The sequence below is a fragment of the Tripterygium wilfordii genome, chromosome 9 (genome assembly GCF_013401445.1).
Source record: "Tripterygium wilfordii isolate XIE 37 chromosome 9, ASM1340144v1, whole genome shotgun sequence".
Classification (NCBI taxonomy): Eukaryota; Viridiplantae; Streptophyta; class Magnoliopsida; order Celastrales; family Celastraceae; genus Tripterygium; species Tripterygium wilfordii.
In genome coordinates, this window is record NC_052240.1 from 12,741,603 (window position 1) to 12,758,120 (window position 16,518).

The following is a 16,518-nucleotide window of genomic DNA, read 5'->3' on the forward strand; positions in this document are numbered from 1 at the left end:
ATTTACATTATTGGGATTTTTATTTCCACAAATATTTTGTTTTATAACTATTTTTTTAATGCTTAACAATGATTACGACTTACCAGTCACCTTTGTATATTTTTCTACAACATATGGATAAGAAGAATCGGATTTTATCTCCATGAAAATGGTGTGGTGTAAAAATTGTACGTATTTATTCTTAAACAAAAAAAGAGATTATAGACTAAATCCACCAATCAACAATAAATCAGTAAAAAATTAGAATGACATATTATAAAAGAGGTATGGATTTGGTCTCTCAAATTTAATTTAGAGAGAGTAAATCAGGAAAGACATTGATTTGGACTTACCAGTCCACTTTTTCTTTTTTCTTTTTTTTTTCCATGAATAATAATTACATGCCGCCAATCAAGGCTAACCTCCCTTTTTTCTTCCAATTTTTTGAACAATATAAATACAGGATGGATTCCTCTACAAATGTCTAGAGGAATTCTATTCACTTTTCAATAATTTGTTTTTCTTTATTTTTCAAAGTCTATAAATACTTAGCCAATGATTGCCAACGTTGGCCAACTCAATTGACGCCTATCAACTTCTACGTTACCACAAATTTAATGTAAAAGTTGGTTACAATTCAACATGACGAATTTTTATTTTTTTTGTAGGAAAACATAGGTTAACAATTTTAAAAAAAAAAAAAACAACTTCGTTGCACAGAACTCTTACGATAGCAAGTAGGGGATTGACGATATGTACACATACTTTATCCCACTTAATATGTGGAGAGGTTATTTTCATAAATTAAACTCAAGACATTTAGATTGCACCCCTGTAAACTGTATCATTCGATCACATGATCGCATGTAAAACAAAATAGGACGTTCATGGGCTTCGGTATGGAAGCATTCCCTCTACCATTTTAGATCAAATGTATCTCTTGAATTTAGGGGTGTAAAAATTTATTGAAAAAACATAGCCGAACGATTAATTGATTAGACCGTAGATTTTCAGTATTTTTTTTAACATATTTCTTTAAAGAACCGATCGAAAACTGACAATAAATCAATAGCTAACTGACCGATCGATTAAATTTATTTTGAAAAAAGAAAAAGAAAACCCGGCCATTTTTATCCCTAGTGGAATTACTATGCCTCCTTGATGTATTCCTTTCGTCATTCCAATAAAATATCTTTCTTGCCTGAAAGAAAAGAATAAAGAAAGTGAACAAGAAGTTTAGCCAGGGGCTTTTATGCCAGAAAGAGAAACTAGTAGGTCATTGCATAAATCATTATCTTTTGAGAACTTTCTCCATAATTTAACCACCAACAAAAGTTATTTTGTTGAAGACGTTGAAGAGATCTCTCTCTCAACAGTTATCTCCACGAGGCCTTTTGGGCTCTTTCTCTCTTCCTTCCTTTTACCAAAACTAAGCGAAGGTTCCACTCAACCCATCAAAACAAACACCCCGATCTCTTCTGTTTAACAAAACCAAAAGCCCCCACCGCGTTAAAATCTAAACAAAATTCCAAAAGTCAAGTCGCCGTCCAAAGCCCACACTGTTACCGCGTTCACATCTACGCGCACGCTTTCTAGCGTTTTATATAAATACTTGCTCCATATTCTCCATTCACATCTCCGTCTGAAATCTCGATTTCACATTCCTTTCCCCCTTCGAGCATTTCGTCGAACACTTTCAAATCTATCAAACAGTCCTGGTTCGTTTGGGTCTTCTTCTAGTTATTTCTTAATGGAAATCACTCCTTTCTCATTTCTTAATCAAGAAGACATCAGTCATCTCTACAGTTTGTTCCAAGACATGGAAGGTAGTTTCAGTGGGAACGCGAATTTGAAAAAGCGGCGAAGAAAGGACGATGAAGGTGATAACAACAAGAAGAATAATAATCAGTCCGATAAGGAGGGAACCAAGATGAGTACAATGAACGACATAATCGCTTCGTTCATTATTTTGGACGACGAAGAGAAGCGAGCACAGAATCAGTGGGTCATTGAGTCTCAACAAGATAGAGCCCTTTTCGATGCAAATTCGAAGCAGAAGATTCAAGCTATGAGTGACTATCAATCTAATTTACAAACATATCATTCGGATTTGGATGAGATGGATCAATTGAGGACAAAGCGTGCCCGGAGTGCCGCCACCGTGGTTGCTGCAGCAGCTGCGGACAATGCTGTCTCTGAAAATCAGGCCCAGTCAGGTGATGGCCCGTCCGGGTCGTCGGGTCAGCACCGCCGTCTGTGGGTAAAGGAACGGTCGAAGGCCTGGTGGGACCAGTGTAACCATCCCGATTTCCCAGAGGAGGATTTCCGCCGCGCATTCCGGATGAGCAAGGCCACGTTCGACCTGATTTGCGAGGAGCTCGATTCGGCAGTAATAAAGAAGAACACCATGCTTCGTGACGCGATTCCGGTCCGGCAACGCGTGGCGGTCTGTATATGGAGGCTCGCCACCGGTGAGCCTCTGCGTCTCGTCTCAAAACGGTTCGGATTGGGGATTTCCACTTGTCACAAGCTAGTCCTGGAGGTTTGTTCCGCAATACACAGCGTTTTAATGCCAAAATTTCTCCAATGGCCTGATGAGAACAAAATCAAGACGATTAAGGAGGAATTCGAATCGGTGTCGGGAATAGCCAATGTTGGTGGATCAATATACACAACCCACATACCAATTATCGCTCCCAAGATCAGCGTTGCTGCTTATTTCAACAAAAGGCACACTGAGAGGAACCAGAAGTCTTCATACTCAATGACTGTTCAGGGAGTTGTTGATCCAAAAGGGGTTTTCACTGATGTTTGCATTGGTTGGCCTGGTTCAATGCCTGATGACCAGATTCTGGAGAAATCTGCCTTGTTTCAGAGAGCCAATAGAGGACAATTGAAGGATGTTTGGATTGTTGGAAATTCTGGGTTTCCTCTAATGGACTGGGTTTTAGTCCCTTATACACACCAGAACCTGACTTGGACACAACATGCCTTCAATGAGAAAATCGATGGGATTCAAAAAGTTGGTAGGGAGGCATTCATGAGATTGAAAGGGAGGTGGACTTGCTTGCAGAAGAGAACAGAAGTGAAGCTCCAGGACTTGCCAGTGCTTCTTGGGGCTTGCTGTGTGTTGCACAATATATGTGAAATGAGGAATGAAGAGATGGACCCAGAGCTCAGATTCGAGCTTTTTGATGATGAGATGATCCCTGAGAAAAACCTGAGGTCTGCCACTTCAATACAAGCTAGAGATCACATTGCTCATAATCTCTTGCACCATGGCCTTGCAGGAACTTCTTTTCTGTAGTGTTTTTGTTTCAATGATATACTCAGTTTTGGTTTGCTAGTCTAGTCTATAATCTGATGTTTCCATTGCCATTCTTTCTAGTTATGTTATAGAGCAATAAAAAGATTCAATTTTTTACCGATGGGTTTGTGTAAATCAATCATTTATGCCTGTTTTAGCCAATGTATTGTGATTTGTGATCAACTATTTTAGTAAGTGTGTGATCTCAGATAATTCTGCTGGACTGGTGGAAGAAGCATACCTGCTTATCTGCCACCTTTTTGTAAGAGAGGAAAAAATTAACTCATGCTTTATAGCAGTACGGGGGGTCTTAATCTTCTCTACCTTTTTGTCTTGAAATCCCGCTGCTTCAGCCGAATGAGCGTACCCGTACGTACTAGGTGGTTGGACACGGATTTCTTTGCCTTTTTTTCTTCTAGGATGTGACTCTCGGTATCTATCTTTGAGTGCACACCGGGTAAATTTATGGGATGTGCATGCTAACCCTACGAGCTATGCATGTGAATGATGTGAGACAAGCCAATATAAAATTTATGTGTGAGCTCGTAATTCCGGAGAGGATTGAACCTGTATTAGAGAATATGATTAGCATGCACTTTTTTTAAAAAAAAAACCAACACTTCATTCCCTAACAGATGAATTACAAAACCGAAGAACAAACACTGAACAACACCGAGATATACCCGAATAACCCTGTTTCGGGATAAACTCGAACAGATTAAACAAAAACATAAAGCAAAAACAACACATATGAATTGGATCAAGATTTTTGACTTTCCTTTCATTAAGAAAAACCTATCTCCACCAGATATTGGAGCCCCATCAGTGTCCATCAAATACTTGTCATTATAACACACAAGCAGAATCGATGTTGTGAAGAATTCATGACAGATAGATAAGAAGAACCAGATTTCCATCTTCATGGGGAAACGACGTGGTGAAGAATCCTTGCATGTTCCTTATTGAACAAATTATTGTAGACTATATTTACAAACCAACAACAAACTAAAATGACATATTATGAAAGGTGTATGGAGTGGTCTCTCCTTCCTTCTCAAATCCGTACTATGATAGAAACTTTGGTTAAGAGAAACTTTAGAGAGAGGAGGCTACTAAGGTTGCAATGAACATGAACTTTGAATAGCATACACCTTACCACCATACTAACACCATCATTGTCACAAAGATTTCTTTGTATTTGTTTATATGTTAATCGTTATTGATAGCGTGTGCTCTCGGACACTTGTTAATGTTTCACTATGAATATTCTTTCACCTAATCTTTTTAAACTTAAAATATTTTTTTTTTCAAATTCTATACACATTTTTCATCCTTATCTAATGTCTAAGAGTACACATTATCATTTTCAATGATTTTATTTGCGCATAAATTCGGAATTCTCATAAATTTGAATATTTCAACCGTAATGCTATGTTTTTTTTTTCTTTTTAAATACAATTGTGACTTTCAAAAAACGAGAAGAATAGAGCACTATGCATTATCTTCATCATCCGACGGATGGAGTGAAGAGAGAGAATTCGATCAGTTTATGGGGCACTATAGAGGTCCAAATCTTTCGAGTTTCACACAAAGACAATACTATAAACCATCAAAATTTAGCCCCCAAAATTCCTTCAAATCTATGTGGCATTAAAATAACCATTGATTGAAAACACACAAGTAGGGTCCACTCCACATCTAACACTTCACATTAAATAAGTGTCTTTTGGGGTCACTTCTTGGGGGTCTTAAGCGTTATTCTTCACACAATGAAAACACAGTCGTTTACCCCGACGTATGACCACGCACACGTGTTATTGCGTAAGCCGTTAATCAGCCACGAAATTTCCTAAACTCCTTATCCGAAGAAAGACGACAATCTCTGACCGTTGACTCAAGTCGTCCACGTTAACTATACGTGTGAGTGCGTCACATGGAAAATTCCATCTCCAAACACTAACAGCGACCATCAAACCGCAGTGCGAGGGCCTGAACCAATGAAATATGTCAACGTGTCGAGAAAACAAAAAATGAAAAATAAGAAAGAGGAAAAAAGAATACACAGGGGATTTATTTATTTTTTTGTTAATTATTAATTTTCTATTTTTATGTTTTCGGTATTTACCAGTCGATTTCGTTTCCCGGTGGCCAAACATGTAAATAGCGCCGAGTCCAACTTTTGCTTCGTTGTCGCAATCACCAGAATCCACAAACAAACAGGCCTCTCAGAGACAAAACAACAGAGAGAGGGAGCTTAAGATAGAGAGAGAGAGAGATTCTGGGAGTTAAAGAAAGATATGGAAAATCGTGAGGAAGATGGGGTGGGGCGGATGGCGCGCATGGAGGAGGACGAGACGGTGGGGTCGAGCTTGACCATGGAGAGGGTGGCCGCGGCCAAGCAGTTCATCGAGAACCATTACAAGGCGCAGATGAAGCACATCCAACAACGGAAGGAAAGGTAGCATACATGCACCCGATCAGAGTCTTATATTATTATTCTTCCATTTCTAGAAAATATTTTTCGAAGTCTCTGTGCTTGTTTGGTTGTTTCAAAGCCTAGAATCACGTAATTCTGAAATGAAATTAGGTCTTGTTGACGAACATTACGAATTTTGTAATCAGGTGATGCTTTGCAATGAAATAACCTTACATTAACTCAAATTTAACATGGCTGCGGAGAACTTGGTGATTTAATTTTGATTTAGCTCTAAGGCAGTCAGCTAGGAAGCTTTTGTCTTTGTTTGGCGAGGTTTGTCATGCGAACCTGTTGAAGTAAATTGCCTTGGACGAATTTGATCAGTTAAGGGAAGAGGATTTTAGATGGATGTTCCCAGTTAATGTGTATCTGCTTTTATGAGGCCGAGTACCATTCATAATCAAGCATTGTTATGATTTAGGGAGGAGAAAGTAAGTCTAGGGTGCATCTTCAATATTTAAGTTATGTATCAAGAAAAGTTCTACGCCTAGTCTATGATAATTTCTATTATCATTTTCTACTTCAAAAGTTGAGAAAGTTTTAGCTAATAAGAGGATAAGTGGAAGGCTGAAAACGACACAGTGTAAGCAATAAGGAATGATTCGAGATTAAGTTTGTCGTGGCAATGACTGATGAGTATGGAGATTGTTTCCCCTTTTTTGGGTGTCAAGATACCCAGCTTAAACTGAATTATTCCCTAACTTGGATGTTAATATTCTCAAAAATCTCATGCTAATGGAGTAATTGTCAACCATTTAAGTCCTCAGTTAATGGAGTTCAATTCTCTGAATATGGAATTCTTACATGGAAACTAGAACAATTTTCTCACGGCAGAGAGGTGATTTGAGGATGAATACGTGATAAAGAAGATTTTAACTAAGGTGTTTTTTTTTTTTTTCTTTTCTTTTCACGTTTAAAAAGCCATGTTTGTGTTTTGAGTATATGACAAAACACTTATTGTTTTCTATATAGATAGACTCATCTTAGACCTCAAGGGATGCCTATAGTTCGGGTCGTGTGGTTCAGCACTACCTCTCGCTTCACAGCTTTAGCCATCTTTGATCCTTGTCATAAGTTTTTTTTCAACAAATAAGTTTGGGCCAGGTGTCTGTAATGGTGTTCCGATTTCATTCTTTTCCATGTAAGCATAACTAGCATGTGCCTTTTAAGATTATGGCGGGTACTGCAACACAATATAACGTTCAAAGAAGTTATAGATATATGTACCATTGGATGCCCTTTAGGTTTAGTTCAAGCTTTATCCTTTTTTTTTTCGTAAATCAACTGTCATTTTGTTAAATTCTTAGAATATTATTCAATGGCCAACCTTGTTGTTTTGCATTAAAAAGCACAAACAGCATGGGGTTGTATCTGTTGCTTTTGTTTTAAGTGCTTTAAAATTTCAGTGTTCTTTTACGTTGTAATAATATGTATTCGTTTTTTGCTAATAAGAGATTCTTTGGAAATGGCTATTGGCTAAAGCATAGAGGTTTTGGCATTTTTCCTTGTAGTGTTCCCTGACGTGTTTTATCAATTGCAGGCGCTCAGAGCTGGAAAGACAGTTTGCATCTTTGGACGTTCCACAGGAGGAACAGATTAATCTACTGAAGGATTTGGAGCGCAAAGAGACGCAGTATATGCGACTCAAAAGGCACAAAATATGTGCTGATGATTTTGACCTTCTAACCATTATTGGGAGAGGAGCTTTTGGAGAGGTTAGATGTCTGCAAATCTCTCCCTAAACTTGTAGAGGCTTCCTTTGCGAGATTATGGCAATTGTCTGATTAGGCTTAATTAATTTTCATATGATAAGAGAGTATGCGTGAACTGACAAAAGGAATTATTGGTTCACAAGGTTGGTATGCTGAAATTTATGTATTTAATCTTGCTGCTCTTTGAATTTTTTTCCACATTATATAGTGTGTCAGCACTCCTGTTAAAAGAAGAAAAGGACTTCATAATCTATCCGAATCAAGATTCCCATCTAAGTGGTCCACTAGAGTTTTTTTTTACCAAGCAGATGTAAGAGCTGGATAGGGGTGCAATGTGGAGTTTCCTCTCCTTCCCCTTTTTTTTGTTTGTGGAGGAGGTGGATGATCAAAAATTTAAATGAGTCAATTAAGTTAGAATTCTGGAGATGAGGGAGATATGGCAAGTGATAAAAAGAATATTAGGGTGTAACTAGCTATGATGACAAACGCATGACTAGTGGAAATGGTAGTCGTAGCAATGGTGCAATGATAGGTATGGTGTTGATGGTATCATAAAGGTTGTGTTATAAATACCCACTCAGGGAGGTAAGCGAATGTGCTAATGCAGTCTGGGGAGTAATAATATAGACTATAGAGTTGATGGTGCTATGCTGGTGTGGGTAAAAACGTAGGAAATGCTCTTGGAGATGACATTTTTCTGGGACTGGTCATGTTGCGGTGCTAATTACAGTGGACATGCCTCAGCTACGAGATGTCTTCCCAAGAGTCTATGGAGATGGATTCATGGTGGTGGCTGTGGCTGTTCATGGTGAGTTTGTGTCATGGCATGTTGATTGACTGCCGTGATGCAGGGGCAGGTGTGGCACAGTATTGTGATACCATCAAAGCAGCAGAGACATGGATTGGGCTAGGGTAGCATCCATTTTTTTGAGCATTACGTTCAGTTAGAATTACAAAATTAATGTCTGCAACTCGGATATCTAAAAGACCTTGGATGTTGTAGCTACCAATTAACTACAGTTGACAGCTAAATGTTGTCAGTTTTGTGTGATTGCATTTTTTCCTTATTTTTGTTTATGTCTTCCTTTTAACAGTAGATTATCTCATTATCCTCTGTTTCCTCACATTCCGGCTATTCTGTCTTTGTTCATCTACTTGTTTGGAGGTGAGACTCTGGGTAGGGTGGTGGTGGTTTAAGATTGGGTACATGACCTAGCTGCCATGGTGCTGGCTTCTTTTATATTTCTAGACTTTATTTGTTGTATGGAGAATGGTTAGGTTTCTTATATGTTATTAACACTTTACAGGTTAGATTGTGTCGGGAAAAGAAGTCCGGCAACATATATGCCATGAAAAAATTGAAGAAGTCAGAAATGCTTAGCAGGGGACAGGTAAAGTTTAAGATATTTGAAATTTATTTATTTTTACCTTGTATGGATGTTTTCTTAAACTCTTTTTTTTAATGTTATGCTTTAGCTCATTTCTCACTTTTCATATGTGATATATTCAAGTCTGTTGCTAATGCCTTTTTTTTTAGGTTCTTATTGTATCTAGAATGTACTTCTACTATCTTTTGGTCACGTTTTATAATTTGCTTAATTTGCCTTGTGATTAACTTTGAGCTGCCATAGAGCAATTATAGCACTCATAGTATTTACTATTATTATTCATCTACGATTCAACTGTGAAATTCATTATAAACTATTAAGTGATGGCAGAAGTAATTGAATGACTTTAAAGCAGTTATTTCATTTGAAATTTGAACTGTTGCTTCTGGTAAGAACTGTGGTTGGTTACTTGGTTGTCCTTTAATAGCAATAGTCCTCAAATTCCCCTCCCCCTTCACCCCTTTCTTTGTCTTTGGTGGGTAGCTGTGGTACAGAATTAAAGTTTCTTGTGTAGTCTCTAACATTTAATGTGAGTCCCCATCTTTACTTTTTTTTAAATTTCTTTTCTTCTTCATTATCTACGTACCTGCAGGTTGAACATGTAAAAGCTGAACGGAATTTGCTCGCAGAAGTTGCCAGTCACTGCATTGTGAAACTCTATTACTCATTTCAAGATGCTGAGTACTTGTATCTAATTATGGAGTATCTGCCTGGTGGGGACATGATGACTTTACTGATGAGGGAAGAGACCTTGACTGAAACTGTGGCTAGATTTTACATTGCACAGAGTGTTCTAGCCATAGAATCAATTCATAAACATAACTACATCCACAGGTTGGTATATCCCTGTCTCAATTTTACCGACCATAACCTTACAGGAATTTTAGTGTCGTGACCACTTTCGGTCTTTAGGTTGGTGTACTTTGTTACTCAGATCTCTCACTGCTTTTGCAAATCTGATTTCAGAGACATAAAACCTGACAACCTTCTGTTGGACAAAAATGGTCACACGAAGCTATCTGATTTTGGTCTTTGCAAGCCTCTTGACTGCTCAAGTTTATCTTCTATAAATGAAAATGAATTCCTAGATGATGAGAATTTGCATGAATCAATGGATGTTGATGGGTGCTTCCCTGAAGCTGGCAGTGGAAGGCCTTGGAAAAGCCCCCTTGAACAACTACAGCATTGGAAGCTAAATAAGAGAAAATTGGTATTTACTCAATCCTCTTTTCCCCGAGTTACAGTAAAAGGCAATAAGTTACTTTCCCCAAATTTCATATCAGATTGTTTGCTGGAAAAATGCTTTCTACCTTTAGTTTTATGGTTTGCATATCGTGAGTTAAAGGTAGTGATATTGATAAGGGGTTGCAAATGTAAAATTGTGTCTACATTTATTTGTAAAATGTGTGATTTTGCTCTTTATGAGTGTCAGTCCGTCGAGAAAAAGTATGGATCTAATGCGGCATGAACCATCAGTTTGTGATAAAAAATACAATTCTTGTTCTTTCAATGTACAAGTGTAACCTTGTTGCTGACGCTTTCTAATCTTCACAATGCAGTGGGTTGCTATTTTGATTTCTTCTTGTTTTTGAGGATCATTTAGGATTTAGTTCTCTTTATTATATATGTATACGTGTTTACGTGTTCTTTTGCATGTAATAGTTGCCTATTTTACTGATTACAGGTAGTCTTTCTTGTTTTAAATTCTTAGACGTGTTCCCAAGGTGGTTCTTTTTTTTTCCCACAACATATTTCAATGTTAGAGTTGCAAGTGTACAACCTAGAGGTCACATTTTCAATTCCTGAAAACAGCCTCTCCACATATTATGTGGGGTAAGGTCTACGTATATCTTGTTTATCTCCGACCCCGCCTATTGCAAGAGTCTTGTGCACGGGTGTTGTTGACTTTTTTTTTTGGACCTATTTCAATGACAGGCATTTTCCACTGTCGGAACGCCAGACTATATAGCTCCAGAAGTGTTGCTGAAGAAGGGATATGGCATGGAGTGTGACTGGTCAGTTAATGAACTGTGCTTTCTGTTAAATTAATATAATTTAGATTCTTAAATCATGATAGTCAACCTTTTCAAACTATCTATGTTTGATATGTCATTGACTGCTTTGAGCTGTCTCCTCTAATTCCCTGTGATTTCTTGGGCGATGTTCTTGGCTGGCAGCAGGAGCCAAAAGAGTGTTCAAATAAACTCTTTGTTTTTTTTCCGCATGCACATGGCTTTAAAATGGACTGAAACTTCTAATGTTAAAGTGAAACTTGGTGTTAAATACACATAATCTTGTCTAGAAGAACAATAAAGAGTGTTTGAAACCCTGACAAAGCGTGATTAAGGCCTCGATCACTGCGAAAAGGCCCAACTGCATGGTTGGTACGTCTCTTTGAGTCTCTGATGGATATTCTCTTATTCAGTTGCCTTCTTACAGGTGGTCGCTTGGTGCTATTATGTATGAGATGCTTGTTGGTTATCCCCCATTTTACTCGGATGATCCAGTGACAACTTGCAGAAAGGTTAATTTTCCATAAATTCTTTTATTTATTTATTTCCACGTGTTGAATAATTATTTTTGATTAAATTCGCTAATGTTCTCATACTTTAGAATATGTTGTACCTTTTGTGTAATGTTATTGGTTGTTGAGTGTAACATCTGCATCATTCCCCAGTTTTGCATTTCACCAACTATTGTATTTACTTTTGTGACATTGGTCGACATCCCCAAGTAAGAGTGGAAAAGTGTCTTCCATATTAAAACAAGTTATATTTGGGCTATTGGATGTTAATATCTGTCGAAGCAATAGCTTTTTTGTGAAGTCTCACTGTTCTTGTTGGAGAGAGACTACTAAAGATGATTCTGCTCATTCAGGGCATTGGGATAGCTACTGCATACTATGATACTTGCCTCTAGATCTTGAGTAGTGGTTCATGATACTCAGACTACCTTAATTTACACTTTCAATATATTTGAAAATTTGAACTTTAGATGACTTGTATGCCTTTCCTTTTTGCAAATAGGAAGCTCTATCTTTTATTTGCTATCCTTTTCATTAGCCAATTGGTAGTCCTTTTGTAGGACGGTTATCACACCTTGAATCAATTGCTTCCCCCAAAAGATTTTTATAGAGAATGTGCTTTTGACTGTTTTCCTCCTCTTTTTGTCTTTTCTTTTTTTTTTCTATGAGAACTGTTGAATTGATATATTAGCATCAGAAAAGAAGATCAGTTACAAGCTTGTAACCAATACAAGCAGAACCAAAAGAAAATTTGAGGAGAAAAAAGCAAACATTTAAGGAAAGAAAACAATCCCTGAGACACCAACATTAGGTTGCCATCAATGCAGCCACCCACATTGATCATTAGCACGATATGCCCCCTACTTTTCCGTCGAATCTGCTATACCATTTGCTTCCCTCTTTATATGAATAAACACACAATTAAGGTAGAAAAAGTCTCCTTACATGCTTGACATGAAAACCTTTTTTTATGATGATTATTATCCTTAATGTTCTATTGTCCTATAAGTACAAAAATCTTGAGATTTCACATTGAACTGTTTAAAGTAAAGGCAATGTAGAATTCTTAAAAAGAAATGTGGGTCAGTAATAACTTTAAGTACAATAGTGATTTATGTTATGCATGCTTCCTATATTTGAGTTATATAGTTGCTTTAGATTACTGTTATTTGATTTTATTAATTTTTACTTGTTTCTCTGTTGTCCTGGATTGCTTTCACTTCTTTTCCTAGTTTACCATTCATTGTAAAGGTTGCAGTGCATCTTCCCTTGTCGATCAATGGATATCTGACATGTTTTTGACATGCCAATTAATCCATCTCAGATTGTGCATTGGAGAAATCACTTAAAATTTCCAGAGGAGGCTAGATTGACACCTGAAGCAAAGAATCTGATTTGCAGGTTGCTTTGTGACGTTGAACATAGGCTCGGTACTTTAGGGGCAGACCAAATTAAGGTATTTTTTCTGTACTTTCTGAGCTGTTTACATTTTTTTTTCTACAATTTCTAAACCCTGGATATATTCAGGCACATCCTTGGTTCAAAGATGTCATATGGGACAAACTCTATGAGATAGAGGCAGCCTATAAACCTGAGGTCAACGGAGAACTTGATACTCAGAATTTTATGAAGTTTGATGATGAGGTAAGGTGATCGTACTTGTGTCCTCAATCGTTGTTAAAGGACATTTAGTACTCAGTCGTCAGAACACTAGGAGGTGTAGTCTCCGGGGAGTAGCCTGGGTGGCAAAGTGGATCTTGGTATGTGTGGGTTAGGTGTATGTACCCAGGTTCGATCCCGTGCTTGGGATTATATTCACGACTGAACTGGGACATGTATTGGGACGTGCCGCTGTCTCCGGAGTTTACAATGCAGGGGTGGTCCTGGGGTGGGCTGACTCTTGGGTGGGTTCTCTGTCACCAAAAAAAAAAACGGTAGGAGGTGTAGGCTAGCTTCTTGTTGAAGTCTCTTTGCAGTTGTACCTTAACAAATTCTGCCTTGGTTAAATGGTTTAAATGAATTGCTAGTAGACTTTTACATAGCCAGCATTGCTACCAAAAGGGTGAAGAAACTAGGGGACCAATGGTATGTCTTTAAAAAATTTCCTAGTGCAGTTGCATTGGCTGGACATGGTAATCATTTTACTGAATTTGGCAACATTTCTTTATGTCCTATTCTGAGTCAAACAATAGAAAGAAGGATAAAACATATAGATGAATGCACATGCTGACTATCATGCATGCAAGATGTCTTATGCATTGAGCATGCGGTTTTTAGTCTTATGTACTGGTTTATAAAAGTAGGGAATTGGGAGATCTCTTTATGTTCTTGAGAGAAACAGTAGGATCTTCAATTCTGAGCATAGTAGCTTTGATTCTTTTATTTATTAAAGGTTTAGCGGCTTTAAACTGTGGTGTACTATTTTTCGTAACAATGTTCTAGATGCTCTAATCTTGGGCTCCTTGTAATTTCTGGTTAGCACCTTCTTGGTGCCTTTAATAAAAAAAATTCCACTCGAAAAGAAAACTTGTGTATATACCTTGCTTGAGTCTGCCTTTCTTGAGGTTTGCTTAACCCTAAATAACTCTTTCTCATTATTCTGTATATGGGAATGTTTATCTAGAAGCATTCTGCATGTATTAATTACGATGCCTGCCATAGGTTGAACCTCCAAGGCCTGCAAGAGCAGGATCTGGACCCATGAGGAAGGTATGCATTTTCTTCTCCAATGACTTTTATCTCTATCTTCTGTTGGATTTTGTGATGGGTATTAATTAGATGTCCTTTTACTGGAGTTAGAGCCCGTAATACACCCTTAGATGGTATCGGAATTCAGACTGTGGTTAGTTATGACACTACTTGGAGGAAAGTGAAACTATTCTAGAGCTTCCATTGTTTTGGCTATTTGGTGGGCGATTTAGAAGAAAGAAACAGTGTGGCCTTTTGAATCATTGGTTTTAACTTTTGGACACTTGGTTATGCAATTTCTTGGTTTTGGTATAGTGATCATTAATCAAAGCAATGCAGATGGTAATACTTTCCTAAAATTGTTATCGAGTCTCACTCTTTTAGATATTTGTAAATAAGTCGTCACCTTCGTGCCTTTTAATGATGACATTCTTTTATATTTAAATGCAAAACGCTCTACCTTCCTGAGATTCTCCAGGAGAGTAAGTACTAACAAGTTGATTGTCACAATCTCATGGTATAAATAAGCCATTAATTAACATATCCAGTTTTGTCTGGAAATATGTATGGAGCTTTGAATTAGAGAAGTGTCTTGTTCCAGTCAATGGCTTCTGAACTCTGAATTAACTAATATTCATGAGTATTAATGTATTCATACATGTATAATTCTGGTTGAATGTAAAATAAGAGGTATTATTTCTTGAGAATTTTGAATTAACTTTGTAATATTTGACCTAAGATGGTGTTGTTCTTTAGATAGATCTTTATATTGAAGTATGAGGTCGTTGGTTCATCAGTGATGTGCAGTGCTTCTTTCCTTTGTCTTGATCCCTTAAAAACTTTTTTGGCAGATGTTGCTAACTCAAGATCTTAGTTTTGTTGGCTACACATACAAAAATTTTGAGGCTGTCAAAGGGTTACACCATTCTTTTGGTAAGTAGCTTGGTTTCTACTCGAGCATGGTGCACTTTTCCCTTTGTGAATATAATATACACAAAATAATATGTTTTATTTCAGTCAAAGATGTGCTGGACATCTTCATACTTTTAGAAGACATCACCCGTTCTTAGTTCTATGTGATCAATTTGTTTCCTTCACCTAGGTGCTACCAATCACAACTAACATGCAGGGAAAGAGTGCCAGCTGGCTCACTGTTATCTATTTTTATTTGTGGTCAACCTGTCTTGCACACGTGCTTCACTACGATGCTCAGCCCAAAATCTTTTTAATAAACCCTGTGACTCCAGATATAAAGAGGAGCACATTCATTAACTATTTCCACAGTAATAGATCACGTTCCAATATAGGATATGGGATAGGACTTATGAGCATGTCAATTAATTTAATCTTTTATAAATAAGATTGATTCTTGTGTATGCAGGATATTTTTGCCAAATAATAGCTATTAGAATGGAGAGATGGAATTCATTTACTGACTCGACTTTATATTTTGTTATCCTGAAGAATCTATAAATTGCCAGTAATTTCAAGAAAAGTAGTTGGTGGAGTTTGCCATCGACTCAGTCCTTTTGGATTAACATGTCCTCTGTATTTCTGGTATCTTGATCAGATAAGAATTTTCCTGATACATTAATTGGCTGCAGATATAAAAAGGAGCATGTCACCGATGCGGTCATCCACCGACTCTTTCCACAGTAATAGATCTTCTTGCAATTATTCTCTTCTTCTGTGTTGAAAGTTAAATTTACTAAATTAATGATTTCCCTCTTCAGGTGATTCTGCTGTGGACTACTCTTCCAAATGCTCAAATGACGAGACAGAATTGCAAATGCTTGCATCGTCAGAGGATACCATGTCACAATGAGTCAGCGACATTTTTTATGTTAAGCAAGCGTGTTGTGTAATGGCTCTGATATACCCTCGCATGAAGATGTTGGGTCTACCTGCTTATGTTTCAGTCAGGTTTTGCCCGCATTTGCAATGCAAGTCATGTTGCATGTTTACAGAAGTTCTAAGTGTACAGTGATATTGGATGAATTTTGTCTTTAATAGGTTGTAGTCGTCTTTCAAGAGAATATTGAGGTCCTAACTACCCAGGCTGGCAGACTGATATGCCTTCTCTTGTGGCAGTTTCTGGCCCTTTACCTCTTTTTTTGGCAAACTGTATCGATAGTTTGGGGTTTTTCGCTGCAAATAATAGATCTTCTCTATTTGCAATTTGCACGATTTTGATTTGTGTTATATGCTGAACACGATTACTTTGTACTGACACATTCTTTTGATAATGTATACTTTTTTGGGCATTTTTGTGGACAATTGATAAACTCCAATCGTCTTTGGCTATTTCCTTTTTGAGTTCGACTTCATAGAAGAGAGAGAAGTTTATTTTCAATTTTTTCGTTTGGATAGTGATGCAGCGAGGCCCGCACACGCCCAAGGGGAGGTGGGTACGCCACTAACAGAACGCACAGGCCCACATGGAC

General features: G+C 37.5%; 2 protein-coding genes across 2 annotated transcripts; both read left to right on the forward strand.

Moving 5' to 3' along the window:
- The first annotated feature begins 1,600 nt into the window (after positions 1–1,600).
- On the forward strand, positions 1,601–3,407 carry LOC120006197 (protein ALP1-like). The gene has a single exon (XM_038856141.1). The coding sequence runs from the start codon at positions 1,730–1,732 to the stop codon at positions 3,284–3,286; it is 1,557 nt and encodes a 518-aa protein (XP_038712069.1). The 5' UTR covers positions 1,601–1,729; the 3' UTR covers positions 3,287–3,407.
- Positions 3,408–5,439: 2,032 nt separating this feature from the next.
- LOC120006492 (serine/threonine-protein kinase 38-like) lies at positions 5,440–16,338 on the forward strand. Its single transcript, XM_038856548.1, has 13 exons — positions 5,440–5,744; positions 7,303–7,477; positions 8,782–8,865; positions 9,455–9,696; positions 9,829–10,072; positions 10,798–10,877; positions 11,302–11,386; positions 12,711–12,842; positions 12,914–13,030; positions 14,048–14,095; positions 14,926–15,007; positions 15,679–15,729; positions 15,808–16,338. Exons 1-13 carry the CDS (start codon positions 5,584–5,586, stop codon positions 15,897–15,899), a joined length of 1,593 nt encoding a protein of 530 aa, XP_038712476.1. The 5' UTR covers positions 5,440–5,583; the 3' UTR covers positions 15,900–16,338.
- Positions 16,339–16,518: the final 180 nt, after the last annotated feature.

Excerpts from the sequence above, each read along its gene's own strand:
- LOC120006197 (XM_038856141.1), top strand. The coding sequence starts at position 1,730 with ATGGAAATCACTCCTTTCTCATTTCTTAATCAAGAAGACATCAGTCAT.
- LOC120006492 (XM_038856548.1), top strand. The coding sequence starts at position 5,584 with ATGGAAAATCGTGAGGAAGATGGGGTGGGGCGGATGGCGCGCATGGAG. Across the intron at positions 5,745-7,302 it reads ATCCAACAACGGAAGGAAAG|GCGCTCAGAGCTGGAAAGAC; the intron begins GTAGCATACATG and ends TATCAATTGCAG. Across the intron at positions 10,878-11,301 it reads TATGGCATGGAGTGTGACTG|GTGGTCGCTTGGTGCTATTA; the intron begins GTCAGTTAATGA and ends GCCTTCTTACAG.